The sequence below is a fragment of the Colossoma macropomum genome, unplaced genomic scaffold (genome assembly GCF_904425465.1).
Source record: "Colossoma macropomum unplaced genomic scaffold, Colossoma_macropomum, whole genome shotgun sequence".
NCBI lineage: Eukaryota > Metazoa > Chordata > Actinopteri > Characiformes > Serrasalmidae > Colossoma > Colossoma macropomum.
In genome coordinates, this window is record NW_023494803.1 from 21251145 (window position 1) to 21268099 (window position 16955).

The 16955-nt window shown below is 42.7% G+C and overlaps 2 protein-coding genes across 6 annotated transcripts in view; one reads left to right on the forward strand and one right to left on the reverse strand.

Annotated features, from left to right (window-relative positions):
• The first annotated feature begins 6681 nt into the window (after positions 1 to 6681).
• id2a (inhibitor of DNA binding 2a) lies at positions 6682 to 8544 on the forward strand. Its single transcript, XM_036593088.1, has 3 exons — positions 6682 to 7162; positions 7352 to 7412; positions 7849 to 8544. The coding sequence occupies exons 1-2, from the start codon at positions 6821 to 6823 to the stop codon at positions 7406 to 7408; spliced, it is 399 nt and encodes a 132-aa protein (XP_036448981.1). The 5' UTR covers positions 6682 to 6820; the 3' UTR covers positions 7409 to 7412; positions 7849 to 8544.
• A 3020-nt stretch (positions 8545 to 11564) lies between these two features.
• The window catches only part of kidins220a (kinase D-interacting substrate 220a), a 75718-nt gene continuing 70327 nt past the window's right edge, over positions 11565 to 16955 (reverse strand). For all 5 annotated transcript variants that reach the window (XM_036593086.1, XM_036593085.1, XM_036593083.1 and 2 more), the window contains one exon: positions 11565 to 14039. In XM_036593086.1, coding sequence (XP_036448979.1) covers positions 13053 to 14039 — 987 coding nt within the window. In that variant the 3' untranslated portion in view covers positions 11565 to 13052. The remainder of the gene's footprint in view (positions 14040 to 16955) is intronic.

The following is a 16955-nucleotide window of genomic DNA, read 5'->3' on the forward strand; positions in this document are numbered from 1 at the left end:
TCATCACCTCGATAACCTCCCCACAATTCACAACTACATAAAGTGAGCCTAACAAGGCTTAAAGTGGTACCACCAAAAACACTCCTGATTCGATAAACAAACGGCATTGAGGAATGTGATCTTTTCTTTGCATCAAAAGCCTGTAACAGTGACTTTACAGTAGTCGTACATAATGTTGCCTTTATAACAAAACCTTGTATCTCCATCACTTTTCACAATAAATGGAGCACAGGAAATGCTCCACAATTATTTGGAAAAAATCCTGCTCCACTAACTTGTCATGACAAACCAACAGCACTCAGTAATAACTTAATAATCCGTCTGAAAAACCTGATAGCTCCCCACCTCAACAATGGGTTCCTGAACAATGGTCTATCAGAATCTCATTCACTTAAGGCACCGTTTATTCAGCACACATCCCTTTAATGCCAGGCCTGGCACAAGCATATGAAACCCAGTACTTTAATTCCATTAGCTTGTTACTCCTATCAGTCACAATAATCTACAATCCTAATAAACTGCAGTTGCTCAGAGCACACAGCCTGCATATTCTCTCAATCACTAGCTTACCAGACCTTACTTTCATATTAGTAATTAGGTGTGGAATTAATGTGTGGGGGTAAAAGTCTAAAGAAGCTTCCGTTGAGCTTTCATGGTAGGTGCTGATAAGGAAAGTTCTCAATTTATGGCTCGCCACTAAGCGCAGATCTCTAAAGATAAAGTGATTCAGTTTTATATCCTGTCCATGCTTCTCTTTTTATTCTTGATACAAAGCGTGTCCAAAGTGTGTGACAGATTGTGTGCTCACCACATGACCAGGTGAGAGCATAAAGCTCTTGTTGAGATAAAGCACAGTAGATCCTTTCTCAACTTCAGTGATAAATCACTACCTTTGGATAATCATGCCATTGCGGCCTATGATTGCAACACACATTGAAATGCATGACGTGATTCAAGTGCGTGTGCAAGGTATCCATGACTTTAATGAGGTGTTGAAAATAAATGTAAAATACAGAAACGCATATTATATGCACAAAAGGTTGTAGACACCTGCTCATTCATCGTTTCTTCCGAAATCAAGAGTTTTAGTAGGGTGTTTGCCCCTCTTTTACTCTTCTGAGAAGGCTTTACACTAGATGTTGGAACAATGCTGTGGGAATTTGATTGCATTCAGCCTCAAGAACATTACTGAAGTCAGCTACTGATGTTGGATGGTTAGATGGATTTCAAACGCCACTGAAACTTATCCAAAAAATATCCATCACTTCAGAGAATGCAGTTCCTCAGCCCAGTGCTGAGAAGCTGTATACTCCTCTAAGATGTGGCAACTGCACTGCACGCAATATGCTTCCATGTTAACATCAGTGTCATTGTAGCCTTTTACACTAGCTGTGTGCATTACATGGTGGCAGTAACACGTGTGTAAAGCACAAAAAGTCACTGTGTCTATTGGTTTCTAGTTAGAAATTGTGCAAACTTCAGTACTTTTGCTATGTTGTGCAATCTAGATCCATAATGAAAACAACATTTTTAAGCTATAGCAGCAGCAATGCTAGTACAACCTTCAAGAATGTTCTTGAATCTGTTCAGTTGATGAGGGGAATAACTGAGGAATCAGTTATAAAGCAGTTATAAATGGTGTGCAAGAGTTTATAGCTGCTAAAGTTGCTGCAGCAGTTTTGCAACATAGCAACGAAGCATTTGACATGGCTATCATGTTATATGCGAGCGCCTTTTAAGGCAAATTTAAGAAGATATACAACAATCAAGAAAATGCCCTTGGACCCCATAGGGTTAAAAGAAGTGTCTGGACATTTTTTGGGGGATGACAGATGTGTTTTCTGAAATCTGTAACAGTGAAACCCGAAGCAAATCAAAGAAGTAAAAGTCACTGGACGAGGTACAGCGAGGTCTGGTTTCTCACTCGTCTTGCAGTTTCTACTTCTGTTGTGGCTCAGCAGTCCCACGCTGCTCCTCTCTTCTATATATAAAGAGCCGAGCGGTGAGGAAAGAGCTTGCGGAGCGGAAGTGGCGCGAGAGAAGCCCTGCTGTTTCCTTCAGACCTCTTTTGCTAAAGCAGCGGAGTCCGAGTGGCAAAAAGCAACCGCAGAAACCAGCCGGTTGCAGGATGAGACGGCGTCAGGCGGTTTCAGATCTCCTCCAAAACTCTCGATTCCCGTATGACACTTAAGACCGCGGCATTGAGGCTGAGAAAGAAGCCTTTCAGGATCTGACTTCCCTAACCAGCACAGCTCCTCTATACTTCTCTCTGGACTGCTAACAGGCCTACAGAAACTGATAAACGCTTCCCTTTCTTTCATTGCAGGCATTGCAGTGGTAATACACACCTCACCAGGCAAAACACTTTACAGTAATGATACAGTTCTTGGCCGGTTTGTGGATTCTGGGTTTTTGGACATGTAAATAGATCCACATTGCGTGCAAATCATGGCAATTTTAATCTCATTGGTCCAGGAAACACAGTAAAACAGTGATGGGAGCTGGAGAATAGAGTAAGGGTCCCTCAATGAAATGATGCATAGTAGAAGTAAAAGTGGCTACCAAAAAACAACCTAAGTAGCAATAAATGTGTATCAGGTCCAAAATCTCTCCAAGTACATTCTTAAAAAAGTTAAGACAAATAGTTTTATGTAGCACCAAAGAGGATTGTTCTGCTGTTACGATGTTAAGCTTGTAACATTAGAAGAACCTTTGTTGGTGCTATATCGAACCGTTTTCAAAAAGGTTCTATACACAACACATTCTCCATCAGTCTGAAGAACATGCAAAGAACCCTTTATGCATGCAAATAGTTCTTTGAATGTTCTTACGAAAGAACCCCTAAAGAACCATATTTTTTCTATCTTATATAGTATCAGAGAGCTTCTATGACTAGTAACAATAGTGGAAACCTTTTTAAATAATGTAATACAGAACCATTTTAAAGGGTTCTTTAAATAACTATATACAACAGGTTCTCCATTGTGAAGAATTCATTAACCATGCATAGGAACATCTTGGAGTTGTCATACTTTTGTATATAACCATTGTCTTTACTAAAGATCCATTAGAGAACACCCATTTTGAAAGGTGTAGGCTACTGATTTCCTTTTTGAACAGTGGAATTTGGTGATCCACAAGGATCTTTAGACATCAATGGAAGAAGTAAAACTGTAGTGAAAGTGACACGTGGCTGGGATTTCACAATGTCAGTGAACTTACAGAGGCACTATAAAGCAACGTGATACTCACTGTACACCAGTTCTGACTTGATCACATGACTTTGTGTCCTGAGAAAACAGCTGATCACTTTCAACACACTACATGAATAACCCTTTCAGCTTCACTGATGTTAAGAAGCAGATTTGAAGAATATCACTGAACACTGGCATTAAAGCTGAGATTCAACCAACGGAAAATTAGCATTTATAATCATTATCCGCTTATTTTGAAAGTCTTGTAGACTAATAAATGTATTTTAGGAAAGCAGCTTCCTTTTTTCCAAGTTTTAAACAAACCACAACTCACTGAAAGCAGCTGCTTCTCTCAAACGCGCTCGTTCACTTAAACGTGCCGTTTGTGAAAGCTGAACTTTTGCAGCCCCCAGATTTCCAGGCCAAAACAGTCCTGAAGCGGAAGCCCCGCCCACGGGCTCCACGCGGCTACAAGAGGGGCGCGCGCGCCTGTTCTACAGGCGTTACAGCCGCACGCGACGGGCGCGTGGGAACCGGGGAGAGAAGGAGAGAGAGAGGCAAGGCAGAAGACAGACAGAGACAGAGACAGAGAGAGAGAGAGAGAGGGAGAGAGAAAGAGAGAAAGAGAGGCAAGGCAGAAGACAGACAGAGACAGAGAGAGAGAGAGAGAGAGAGAGCTTCACCATGAAACGGTGACGAGCTGCGGACTGGACCCGAGCGAGCAGCGAGAATGAGCGGAGATGAACGACTGGACGCTGCGTGTGGTGATTGTTTGGACCTGCGGGGACCGCTGAGGAAGAAAGGGACGTTTTTCCGCTGATGAAGTCCAGCTGTTGAAGCTTTCGCGGTGTTAAAGAGCAGAGGGTTAAACTCGGTTCTGTTGTTTCCTCATAAACAAGAACTAAACAGGCTCCAGTTTGAGAGAAGGCTAACTACACTAGCTCAGCCTTAGATTCCAGCGGAAATAAAGTTAGTGTTCATGTCAGTTCACTAAATACTCCACTGTGTCGGGCAGCACTGTCGGTAAACCGTGTCTCCTCGCTACAGTAAGTGGGGCTGGTTTTGAGGTGATTGAGTCCCCCTGTCGCAGAGACTCAGTGACACGGTCAGACTTGGTGACTCCATCTTTGCTTTCTGGCAGTTTTTCTGTTTTCCTTAGTGAAGTATAGGGAACAGAGAAACCCTGTTTTCAATATTTACAATAGACTACAGAAGCCTTAAATCACTAGGTTATGTGAGAAAGGCCAGCCCAATTATTCTGAGCCATCATTTTTTAAAAAAAGAAACTCGTTTTTACAATCACAGCCCACATATGTCTTCCTTGAGCAAAAGGAAAGTGGACAATGTGGCTAATTTGATTACAAAAGCCATTTTAGTGGGAAATTGAGTAAAAGGGTTTTATTATTCAGGGCCTACAACATGGGTTTCCCATATCACACCCATTCACATTACCTCAGACAAAGACCTTAAATCACCGTATTTAATAACTGAACATGAATCATGAATTTAGCTGCAGCATGAGGATGAATATGGGAGAAATAACTGAATAACTGATTATTATATATATATATATATATATATATATATGTACAGTCGTGTAGCTGTGTGTGGTCGTGCAGCTTCACTCTGACTGTGTTGAAGTTAAATCTCCTGGTGTTTCTCCTAAACGCGCTCATTCCGCTCTGAAAGCTCCTCGGTAACTCGAGCAGTGCGGCTCGGTGCAGGTGCGCGCGGGAAGCCGGACTCACACAAACTCTCCTCTGAACGCAGAGGCGCGCGCCCGCGGCCCCGTCGTCATGGCAGCCGCCCCAGCGGCGCCGTGAGGACCGGCCGTGAATGGGTGACGTCACGAGGCCGGCGCCGGAGAGTCTGCGAGAGCGCGAGCGCCGCCGCTCCGGTGCCAATTCATCACCTGTCAGGGATCTGAGTCAGGGGCGTCCTGAGAAATGTACACAGCTGGGAGGAGAGAGAGAGGGAGAGAGAGAGAGAGAAGAAGAAGAAACAAGCCAAATGCACCAGATGTGCGGACAAGATTTGAGGAGAAAATGTGCAAAGGGCGTTAAAGAGTCTTCGCTTCGAGTGTAATGTTTTTAGAGCAAATAGCTGCATATGAGCTCCAGCGGGGGATGAGATTTGAGAGGGTGGGACAGTGCACTTTAAAAAAAACTAGGAAAAATAAAAACGCAGCTTTAGGGTTGCAGCAGGCGAGATCCCAGCAGTGGCGAGACCAGATTCGCACAGCTAAGACCTTCCTTTAAAAGATCATACGAAACAGTGTAATTTCATGAGAAACTCGGGCTAAATCCAGCTGTAGAAGTCCGGCGGACAGACAGGCCCGCGTCCTTCACTGCAGGTCTGAAATGAGTTTGCATTAAAAACACAGCGCATTCCAGCACAGAAGCTCCGGAGCTGCATTCCAGCACATTTCTGCAAACGCCTCGGCGGTCAGATGTTGGGCTGGAAAGCCGAGCTGTCTCTCGGATAACTCTCTAATTACTATTGTCACAGGCTGTTTGACTTCTGCCTTCGCCTTGCAGACTTTTATTTTCTCACAACAGATCGAGCCCAAGCATACAGACTCTCTTTTCTTCAGAAATGTTACCTTATTCAGTCGCAACTGTCCCACAATGATAAACTCTCTCCATTGATCTCCATTCATTTATTATATATGCTGCATTTCTCACAGACACTTTACCAAATTAATTTTATTCATCCCTAAATATCCCCCAGTTCCCTTCACATTCTCCAGATCTGTCCTGCTGAAGATGTACAGGCTCGTTGACAGTCCGGCTGTCAGCACCCACATTAAATGGACCCCATTAGCGGAGCCCCGTCCGAGACCCCCTCCTTCTCACCCTTGTAGGGGATAACACACAAAACTGTTTATACACCCAGTAACCAAGTCGCATTCCAAACATATAAGACACAACTCGCCAGGTTTTGACTTTCACTCACATTATCGCCACAGTCTGCCGTGAAAACGCTCTGCTGCATGTTTTATAGCCTAAACTGTGAAGGGATGTGATTAGAAACAGTGGCACAACTTTCCAAAGCGGTATTCTGGTATGTTGGTCTCTCTCAGTCATGAACATGTCGAGGTTAGTGAGAGCTGTCTGAAAAATAGCAGCTCGTTTTGATTCTGGACAACAACACAGTGTTGTACACCTCTCCTCTGTCTAAGGTTAAACTCTCTCTCTCTCTCTCTCTCTCTCTCTCTCTCTCTCTCTCTCTCTCTCTCTCTCTCTCTCTCTCTGTGTGTTTATCAGACCCGGCTCCAGTGTGACTTTTTACCCGTGCAAAAAAATAAAAGAAAGGCTAAAGGCGCTCGGCCCCGCCCCGTTCACGCCCTCATTGGCTCGAAATGCGGAAGCCGTGGCTGCCTATTGGCCATCGCTGCAGCGCGGGCGCGGCGACGAAGCCAATCGGCGTGGTCCGAAGCTTCGCGGTCCCGCCCACCCGTTGAGGTATATAAGCGCGCGATGACAGACCGTTAATCCAGTGCGTTTACACGGAGCAGCCGCGACGAGTACGGAGCACAGATAAAGAGAGAGAAAACCGAAAGCAACAGCAGAGAAAATCGCACCTTTTCCAAAGTCGTCGAGCGTCTCTCGCGCCTTCTCGTCAGCATGAAAGCAATAAGTCCGGTGAGGTCGCTGCGGAAAGGCGGCGCGGGCGCCCCGGAGCCCAGTCTCGGGATCTCGCGCAGCAAGACCCCCGCGGACGACCCGCTCAGCCTGCTGTACAACATGAACGACTGCTACTCGAAGCTGAAGGAGCTGGTGCCCAGCATCCCGCAGAACAAGAACGTGAGCAAGATGGAGATCCTGCAGCACGTCATCGACTACATCCTGGACCTGCAGATCGCGCTCGACTCGCACTCCGCCATGAGCAGCCTGCGGCCCGGACACGGCGCGGCCAGGAGCCCGCTGACCACCCTCAACACGGACATCAGCATCCTCTCCCTACAGGTAACCGAGCGGACAACTGTTGGACACGAAGCGGGCCGGCAGAGCGACACTGTAAAAGCGTTAGAGAGAGACAGAGAGGAATCATGGGTTTATCAGTGAATGTATGAAACGGCTGGTTAAATGCATGATTTAATAATGCTGTGCGCGTCAACATGAGAAAATAACCGTCGTCTTCTTTCCCTCCTGTAGACGCCGGAGTTTCAGTCAGATTTGATCACAGAGGACAGCAGGACGCTTTACCGCTAATCAGGTAAATATACTGTACTTATTGTTATAGTATATTGTTAATGCTGCATGCTGTTAACATCACACTGATATGGGAACTGTGGTGAATGTATACGTAAAGAATGAATAAAGAGAACATATATATATATATATATATATATATATATATTATATATATATATATATATATACCTACCTAAGTATCTGCACTGTCACTGTGAAATGTGGTGCCTTTGAGCTGAAACAGTGCTGTAAGTGAGCAGGGTGAGTAAGGTTTAATTAGGCAGTCGTAAGTGCAGGCAGAAGTTGTGCAGCTACATCTGGAGCGCAGGGTTTTGCTCACTATTGCAGTGTTTGGTTAAATGTCAGAACTGCGGCTTCCTCTGTGGCGCCAGGCTGTCCGGATCTCTGCCCTGTTTGCATTTTCTCAATGCGCCTCTCTCTTTCTCAATCTTTTGCAGGTGTTTGGTTAAGACGTGAACACACAGGACCTGGGAACTGACTTTTTCCCTCAATTTCTGTTCTCGGCCTGGAGTTTTTTTGCCCCCCCTTCCTTCTTCTCCTCCTCCTCCTCCTCCTTCTTCATCTTTCTCCCCCTTCTTCAACTGAATCAAGAGACATTGCTTCTAAAGGACAATCTATGTGATGTGTTATTATAAGTCCGGACGTTGATTTATTTATCTTAAAGACTCGTTCAGTCTTTTTCTTCAAGAGGAAGAAGCACTATATTCCCGTCAATGGGAGGGAAAAAAAAACCGAATGGAAGAAGAAGAAAATGGTCGCAAGAGACCCTGTTTTGTCTCTAAAGCGAGAAGTCTTCGCTTTTTTCGTGAAGATGCAGTGTGAATATAGGAGACGACGTGCTTAGTTGCTGTACAAAGTTTAGTCTGGTTTTTTTTTCTTTCTTGTTTTTTTTTGTCGAGCAGCGTCATTCTTTTTTGGCACATGAAGGAAGGACTGGACGTTGAGTGTGACATAAACGCGTGAAAACCTTGTGAACTCTTTCAGAGTCGTATCTTGTATAGTTGCAGAAATTGGACTACCAAGCTGCAAGGTGTTATGCTGTACTTAATTATGCTGAAACTTTTTATAAAAGTAATTGTAAATCGTACCTTTTTTATATAAAAAAAAAATAAATCAAATGCTTTATTTGAACAGATCTGTCTGCTGTAGTCTGTAGGGTGTAGGCCTCTCTTTGCTTTGCTTGCAGGTGATATAGCGGTTGGCTCTATCCTTAAAGAAGTAGCTGAAAAATGAAACTGACAGTTTTCCCGACCCCAAACACAGTCGATCAGCAAAGATGTTTGGTGTCTGAAGTGTGCCTCTTTAGTTGTGCGCTGGACCTGCAAGGCTAGCGTAGCTTAATGGAAGTCTATGTTACCTGAAATCTGTTGGCCTTGTAGCTCCAGTGCAAAACTAATGAAGCTGAAGACACCAAACCTTCTGATTGACTACTTTTGAGGTTCAGGACAAGTTGTGTGGATGTCATTTTTTGGTGACCCACTCTTTTAAGCCTCGCTAAACTTGTGCGTAGAGTGTCCAGATGCCTCCAAGGCCGCCACTGCACTAAGCAACTGCTCTGAAAGCTAATCTGAGAATAGGTAGCCTAGATAAGCCCCTGCCCACAGGCCACCTCAGCTTACTAAATGTACATGTACACCACTGTAACCTAGATTTGACTGTCAGAACTGCCGTTGACTCTTCACACACCTTTGGATCAGGCAGGGTACATGGTGTATAATGAGGCGTCTATCTATTCAGATGTTATCTGGTTTGGTCCTCATTTGAACACCTGATCTTGAGCTGATGTGTGTTGAGTGTTGAATGATGGCCTAGAAGCGCACTGCTCACTGGTTAGTGAACGAGGTCTAGTCTTTTCCCACAGCTTGTTTCAGCAGCTTCACTGAAAGGTTCTGCTGAAGTAGTTCAACAGTGCGCCTCCCAATCCTAAATCTTTTTTTAAAGGCCTTGTCTATCATTTTTTATCCTCTGTAATTTCTTGCTAGGCCTACATTAGGTTTGATAAATCAGATATAAGCCTAACAATGAAACAGCTACGCTGTAAGATATATTATTATAATACATGTAATAAGCTAACTGAAAGGATTTTTAAAAGACTACTCCATTGCATTCCTCATTCACGCTCCGCTTGTGGTCATCATGGAGCAGCGCTGGTGCAGCAGTTTCGAGGCTAGTATTTTTAAGGCAGCTTGGCCAGCAGTTGTTTCTCTCCGAACATGATTTCACAACTCCAGTGTGCAGTAGTGAGCGAGCCTGCACCTTTGATCTCCAGCCGACCACTGTATGAAGAGTGCGCCACCTGCTGGCACATCCACAGCATACAACCCGTAATAATAAAACCCATCAGTCTCTCTTCCCTATATGCATATCTGTGGCATATCACAAGCTTTAGCTTTTATTCTAAAGTGTGCCACTTTACAATAAGACTATTCTTGTAAAGCATTTATTATCAGTTTAAAATGAGTTATTAATGGTTATCAATTAGGTTATAAACGCCTTAAAATCATTAATAAAGAGTTATGAATAAAAAGGGCAACTGTGAGCTGTTATATCTGATGATTATGAATATCTGATGAAGCTGACAGGTTTAAAGCTGACTGATGGAGAAGACAAAGTAAGATAAGTAACCAGCAAGATCTGAGCTTTAATGGTATAGATGAAGGTGGGTGCACTATTTGGCAAACAATGGGTCACTGCCGCCCTTTTCATTTATGTGTTGCAATAGCTTATTAATGTTTTTTTTTTTTTTATGATCTAATCAGTAAACTAATGCTAAACAAACCATAAACCCTTTTTAAGTGGCCTTATTGTAAAGTGGTCCCTTTTTTGATATCAGAAACTTCAATCTGTAGTACTGAAAATGACATTAATACTAGTAAAAAAGAAAATGGGATGTAAAAAACCTAATTCTGACACATCAATTAATAAATTGAACTTTTAAGTAAGTCATATTCCAGCACGTATGATTTCAATTCTCACTACTAAGAGTTCATGGCTGTTCACGATTTATTTAAATCAAGTGGCAGCTTTACTACTTTAATGTGCTAATTTTATTTTCATGAGTAAAAATTCTACATGTTCAAATTCATTTCTTATGAGTGAAAACTGAGTTCTTACATGCAAAAATCAAATGTTTTAATTTTATGTGCAAGAACTAAAAGATGTCAGTGAGAGCTGAAATTGTGCATGTAAAAATATTCAGTAGGTCCCAAATATACAGCAGCATAATTACAAGTGATATTATCAGTTTAACAATTACAACGAAAAGTAGAATCTTTGAATGAGTGTTTTAAGAATTTCTTAGCATTTAAATGTCCCTCTTTTGCTTTAATGACAGGGTGCACTCAAGCTGGCACGAACTAAGTTTGTGCAAAAAGCTTCTGACAAGTAGAGCAAATCTAGAGTCATCTGAACAGGAGGACAAATATGACTAAAAAAATGGACCTTTATAGGCCCTTATACAACTTTAACCTGATCGGTATCACAAATTTGCTTGGACCCCACTGTAATTCCAACTAGTAAAAGAAAAAACCCATTTGAATTTGACATTAGATTTAGTTAGAATTTAATATTTTAACTAGTACTCATAGTATTTTTATTAATTCTAGTTGCATCTCTGATATCAAATTGTATATTAAAAGCCGAAATAGCATTCCATACATACCAAAATGAGGGCAGTAACAAACTACACTAACTGAATAGAAAGAAACATTACATGCCACGTTTCTTCAGCCAAAGCCGTATGGAGAGTCCACAGGAGTTCCGACAGTTGTCCTTCACTCTTACTGCAGCCTTGTGTCAGTGGCCTGGCCACACAGCTGATTTCTGGCTCATTTTAATGGACTAAATCTAGGATACAGTGATGTACATCTAGTAAGCACTCTTACATTGTAGATGCAGTAGACGCCTGTAGAGAGACAAAACATTAGGACAAAGGCTTATCTAGACTACCTGTTCTCAGATTAGCTTTGTAAACAGTCACTTAGCAGTACAGTGGCAGCTTTAGGGGCATCATGAAAAAGCAAGGCTGGAAGATAAATGACTTAACAACAATGCTGACACCCTGATGGTTCATTTTTATCACACATATCACACAGCAAAATATACAGGCACCTCAGCTGAACAGCACAAAAAAGAAAGGGATTAAAATTAAACACTGTTCGCAATGTAGAAATGTTTATTACTTCCTTAAACATGGCCATGCATTTTGAGGAAATAACTTATCACACTTACAGAGCATTCAGGGTTCTGACAGAAGCTTTTTTTATTCGCCGGATGTAACACTGATATGCACAAACGATTAATAAATAGTAAAGTGGAAAGCATTCGCCCTCCGTAGAGTGATCACAATTTCTAAGTCACCATACACATTACAGAAACAACATCACACATTTATTTCTTCACTGTGATATCAGTCCACTAATGATCCACCAATACATGTTACAGCACACTAACCTATTGTTAATTAAGAACTCCAACACACTTAACAGGCCACAATAAGAGTTTCACAGCACGGCCTCTAAAACAGTTACAGTCTCACTTCACTTCTGACCGCATTTTTCTAGCACCTAAAACTGCTACAAATGTATACGTTCTTTCTATTTCTGAAGACTCTAAAAGCCTCAGTTTAATGAGATGATTTTGTAAATGGTCACTTATTACTTTGAGGAAGTTTGACCCTTGTCCTTCGTCTGACAGTGAGCCATCTGATGCAGTTCTCACTTTATCCATGTTCTTGCCAACAGATTTCATATTCCATAATGACTGGTCTACAGTCAATATCAGGTATCACTACGTAACATCAAGATCAATAGCTGCACTGGCTTTTCTGTGTGGCAATCAGTAACAATAGTTTCAGCTTTGAATGAACGCTTTTACACTGCAGTGCGTGACCAAGTGGTCCCTGCCCTGCCCATTTTAGTGTTGTCCTAGTTTTGTAGGGCCAGATGTGATCTTGTAATAAGAACAATCATGAGAAGTTTTGGACTAAATGTGGGTGGGAATGTAGACTTAATGTAGGGTGGGAACAAACTGAGTGTGAAGGTGGAGCTCTAAGTAGGGGGTGATGGTGCACTCGTCAACACTGCCCAATGGACAAACCTGTTGTTAGCCCATGGATGTAATTTAAATTAGCATGACTGAAAAATCCCCCCAAAAATTTCAGTTAAGCGTGCAGATGTGTGTCTTGTGTGCTGAGAATATCTTACAAGTGGTAAAACTAAATGCATCACTTGCAAGGAAAGACAGTTCTGCTAGCTAGCTACAGTGTTTCACTTGCTAGCTTATTTTGCTTGTGATATCGACTGTAATGCGGACATTAAAAGTCTGAAAGACTAGAACAGTGGTGAACAATCCTGGTCCTGGAGATCTACCACCCTAAAGAGATTTGCTTCAGCCCCTGATCCACATAATAAAGCCCTTCTTCCTGTAGATATACCTTCCTGCAGAATTTAGTTCCAAACTACGTCTACCATGCTGCCTCCCTTCTCACCTAACGCTACTGCACCTAATGCAGACGATTGGGGTCTACTGAAGATGTTAACTGTCTATAGTAGGTGTGCCTTATTATGACTGGAACCTTCTTTAGGAAGGCAGATCTCTGGAACAAAGGCTGGTGACCGCTGCTGTAGACCATGGTGGCTCTTCACAGCACGCTCTCCCGTTCTTCACCCCCTTCTGCGTCCCGTCCAGAAGACGTTGTTCTACGCAGGCGGCCCCCGATTAAGTTCTGGTTGGGCACTGTGGCAGTGCCCGGCCCAATGATGAGTGGGGTGCTGTCATTTTGGCCCTCCTCATTGCCATTGTTGTTGTTCAGAGGCAAGTCGCTGGTAGGCCGGTTCAGGTTGGTGACGGCCGAGGCCGGCCAGTTCTCCTCAGGGCTGCTTGCCGGCGGGCTGCCCTCAGACGGAGCCTCTGAGCAGATGGACATGCGGGCTATGGTAGGGTCTTGAATACCACTCAGGCGCTTCCGCACTGGGCTCTCCAGCACCAGCTGGATCAGACGCTCCTCCTCCTGGCCCACAGCTCTCTCCTGCGAGTTTACCTCTTCCTCTTCTTCTTCGTCTTGTAAGGAGCGGTCCGAAGAGCTGCCACTGGACCTCATGCCTGAGTCCGAAGACTCTTTCTTGTCAAACGTGACTGCTGAGATGAAGCTCTTCACGGCCTTGGGCAGGAGCGGCTGCTCTCCAGCTGCCCGCTGCTCTTCCCAGAGCAGAGGGGTGGCGTCCGTCTCCTCGGTGCCGGACTCCTCGTCCTCCTCTTCTTCTTGGCTGGACACGTTGTGGTAATTGCCTCGGCTTACAGAGGCTTTGCGAGCAGCTCCGCGCTCTGGTTTTTCGTCTTCTTCAGTGATGGGATGGAGCAGGCTGGCATCCTGGGCATTGGCGTAGTCTGCCATGCTGTCTGCGGTTTTGGGGTTTCTTTTAAAGGGCTTGCGGCCTTCCTGCTCACCATCCTTGGCCTTGTCTTCAGAGCCCAGTATGGTTTGGCTTTCCAGCTGAGCCATGTGGGAAATGTAGTCCTGGTAGGCGCTGCGGTACTCGGCTTGCTGTCGGTCCGTCAGCTTGCTGATGTCGTTGGAGGACTCCTGAGAATTCAGGCTAGACATGCTAGAAGTCCTGTGACTCGCACCCTAAAGGGACAGATCACACACAGACACTCAAACAAAAATAGACATATTGCTGCCATTATAAGAAAACCTTGTATCTCTAAAATGGTGACTTTATAGGAGAAAGAAAAAACATTTATTACATCTATTATGACTTTAATAATTTAACTATGCAGCAATTTTTGCAAAATTGTAACATGAATACAAAGGCTCGCTTTTATTATTTTCTTTATAGAAATCTGGAATGCTTTCTTTTTAAAATTTCCTTTGATCCATTTCTCATGAAATGCTCACATCACAAGGTTTTCTTATTATAGCAGTGGTATATAAAGAGAACTGAGATCCAGAATCTGTACTGTTCAAAAAACAAAAACAATACACAAAAATACATCATAACGCCCATAACACTGATTATAATCTCAAACCGTTACTGACTCTCTACAGAGTTTGTATGCATTTGGTCAATGTGGAGTGACACCTTTCTAAGCGCGAGCAGAGCGAAGAGCAGAAATAGCCATCCCTATGTGACAGAAAGGGCCTCTCTCATGCTGCCCCACATTAAGTGCATGTGTGTGTGTGTGTGTGTGTGTGTGTGAGTCAGGTCAGCTCTTCACTTCCTCTGCTCATCCAGGTCAGAGAACTCTCCGTTTGTCACCCAGTAAACCACAGGCTATTTTCACCCTGCTGATGGACTACTGAAAAGCAGAAGCTAAGTTCTGCTTCTTTGTTAAACACGAAAGCTGGTGTGCAGAAAATACACAAGAGTGTACATCTGTATAAACGTTGCTATAATTGTAGGACAGCAAGTGTGGCAATGTAGGACATTTTTGTACAGCATATATGTGATTACTTTAGGTATTTAGGTTAGGTACAGTGGAAGTAAACCATGACAACAATTTACTTGAACCTTTCTAGGTAACATATGCTGTTTTTGTTCAGTAATATAACAGTGTAATGTTACCATTACCGGTAACTGTCATCATAGATGCCATAATGTTTGATCTCATGACAGCTTACATCACATAATGTTTGCTGTGTACTTTAATTAGCCACCCTAACATCAAACATTATGACGTGTTATGACAATTACCAGTAATGGTAAGATGACACTGTTATATTACTGAACAAAGTCTGTCATGTCAACTCATGACAGCCCATGATATTATAATGTTTGACATGTTTACGGTATGGTTATGTCAATGTCACGTAGCAGGGTTTAACCCCTTAAATGGGCAGGGCCTGCCGGCAGGCCCAATGTTTTAAAACACACTTCTACAACCTAAGAATAGCACAGCCAGTTTTCATTGAAGATGTAATAAGCCTGGGATTTTAAGGGGTTAAGTGTTACCTAAATGTTTGCACATTAAACAGTGAAATAAAACGTGTGGCTGGTGCATAATCATAACTATATGACAAAAAGTAAAAGGCCCCAAATTGAGTATCCCATGCTTTATGTTAGTGTGTTATCAGAACACCTTCAGAAGCATCACAGTGTTGTCTGTGTTTATTCATAGCAATATTAATTTTTTTCTTGTTGGGAAAATGATGTTCAAATACTGCTGTTTTAAAAATATGGACATTCAAATATGATGTGTGCTGTCTTGAGAGTGCCATTTACTCGCCTTGCTCTCTGTTCTTTCTCTCCTTGTGTGCTAATTCACAGCTCAGTCTCACTGCTGACCAACGATGCCGATTCAACATGCTCAACTCTGTCAACAAACTATGGGTAATGGTTGGCCAACGATGCTCACTGACGGCCTGACGGCCCACAGCAGTGGATAGCCGGCTTGGTGCTAACAGTGCTGACAGCACTGTACTCAGCTTAATGACTGTACTGAAGTCTTGTGTCAGCCTCTACTGGCCTCTTCCATGACTAGCCAGGGCAGGTGCTAAATGAATGTTTTTATTTTCAATTTACTTAAACCTGCAAATGCACTTATAAATGCACTTTATGCAAACACTCACTAATATAGCAAATGGGAGTGGGCACTTTAAGTACACCTCCCCTTGTATGAAAGACTGCTCAGTCAGACATCCCACAGACAATGCCTTCTAAGTGTTCAGGCTGTGCTTGAGGCTGGAAACATGTCCCATACAAGTATGCAAACTCAACTGCGTCAAATAATGCAAAATTGATTGCAAGGACTGCTGCATTTTTAAAATGTGTCATCTGAAAATTTCTAATGCAACAAAGTGAAAGTTTCATTCTGAGTGCTGAAGCAAGGTGCACTACAATGAGCATACATATATATATATATATATATATATATATATATATATATATATATATATATATATATATATATATATATACTTGACAAGAGAGACACAGGCCTAATCTTAGTCCTTTTCAGTGGTTGCACACTCTACCTTCTATTTTTTCTCCAGTGCAACGAGTAGCAAACACTCCTCAACTGTCAGTATGTTTAGCGCCGTTGTGGCTATCGGAATTGTCAGGGGCCGGATTCTCAAAGCTTCACAAAGGTTACTAATGTTATGGTCTTAACCTCTTAACCTAGATAGCTTCTTGGTGAGTTTTCTCAAAACAAGGATAAGACATCTTAAGGTAGTCATGGCATAACACTGGGATAAAACTTACAAGAAAGGTGGCATGTCAGCTTGCTCTCTATCAATGACAGACCAATATAATCCAGGATGGATACGGCCACTGGGAAAAGAGTGAGGAAGCCTATTTGCATGGTACGTCATTGCTCTCGGCTTAGTGTAAACAATGACGTTACATTAAAAACGTTAGTTTTTGATGTGTGCTAGTTTTGTAAACACTAATGTCTGGCTGATTATGTTACAGAGTATAAATACATAATCTAAATAAATAAATACATGACTAAAATAAAACAAAAAAAGCGGTCAGAAACTTCTGTGGGATACAGTTAAATCACAATATTTAGAAATGTGCAATTCTCAAGTTTTCTTTATTTT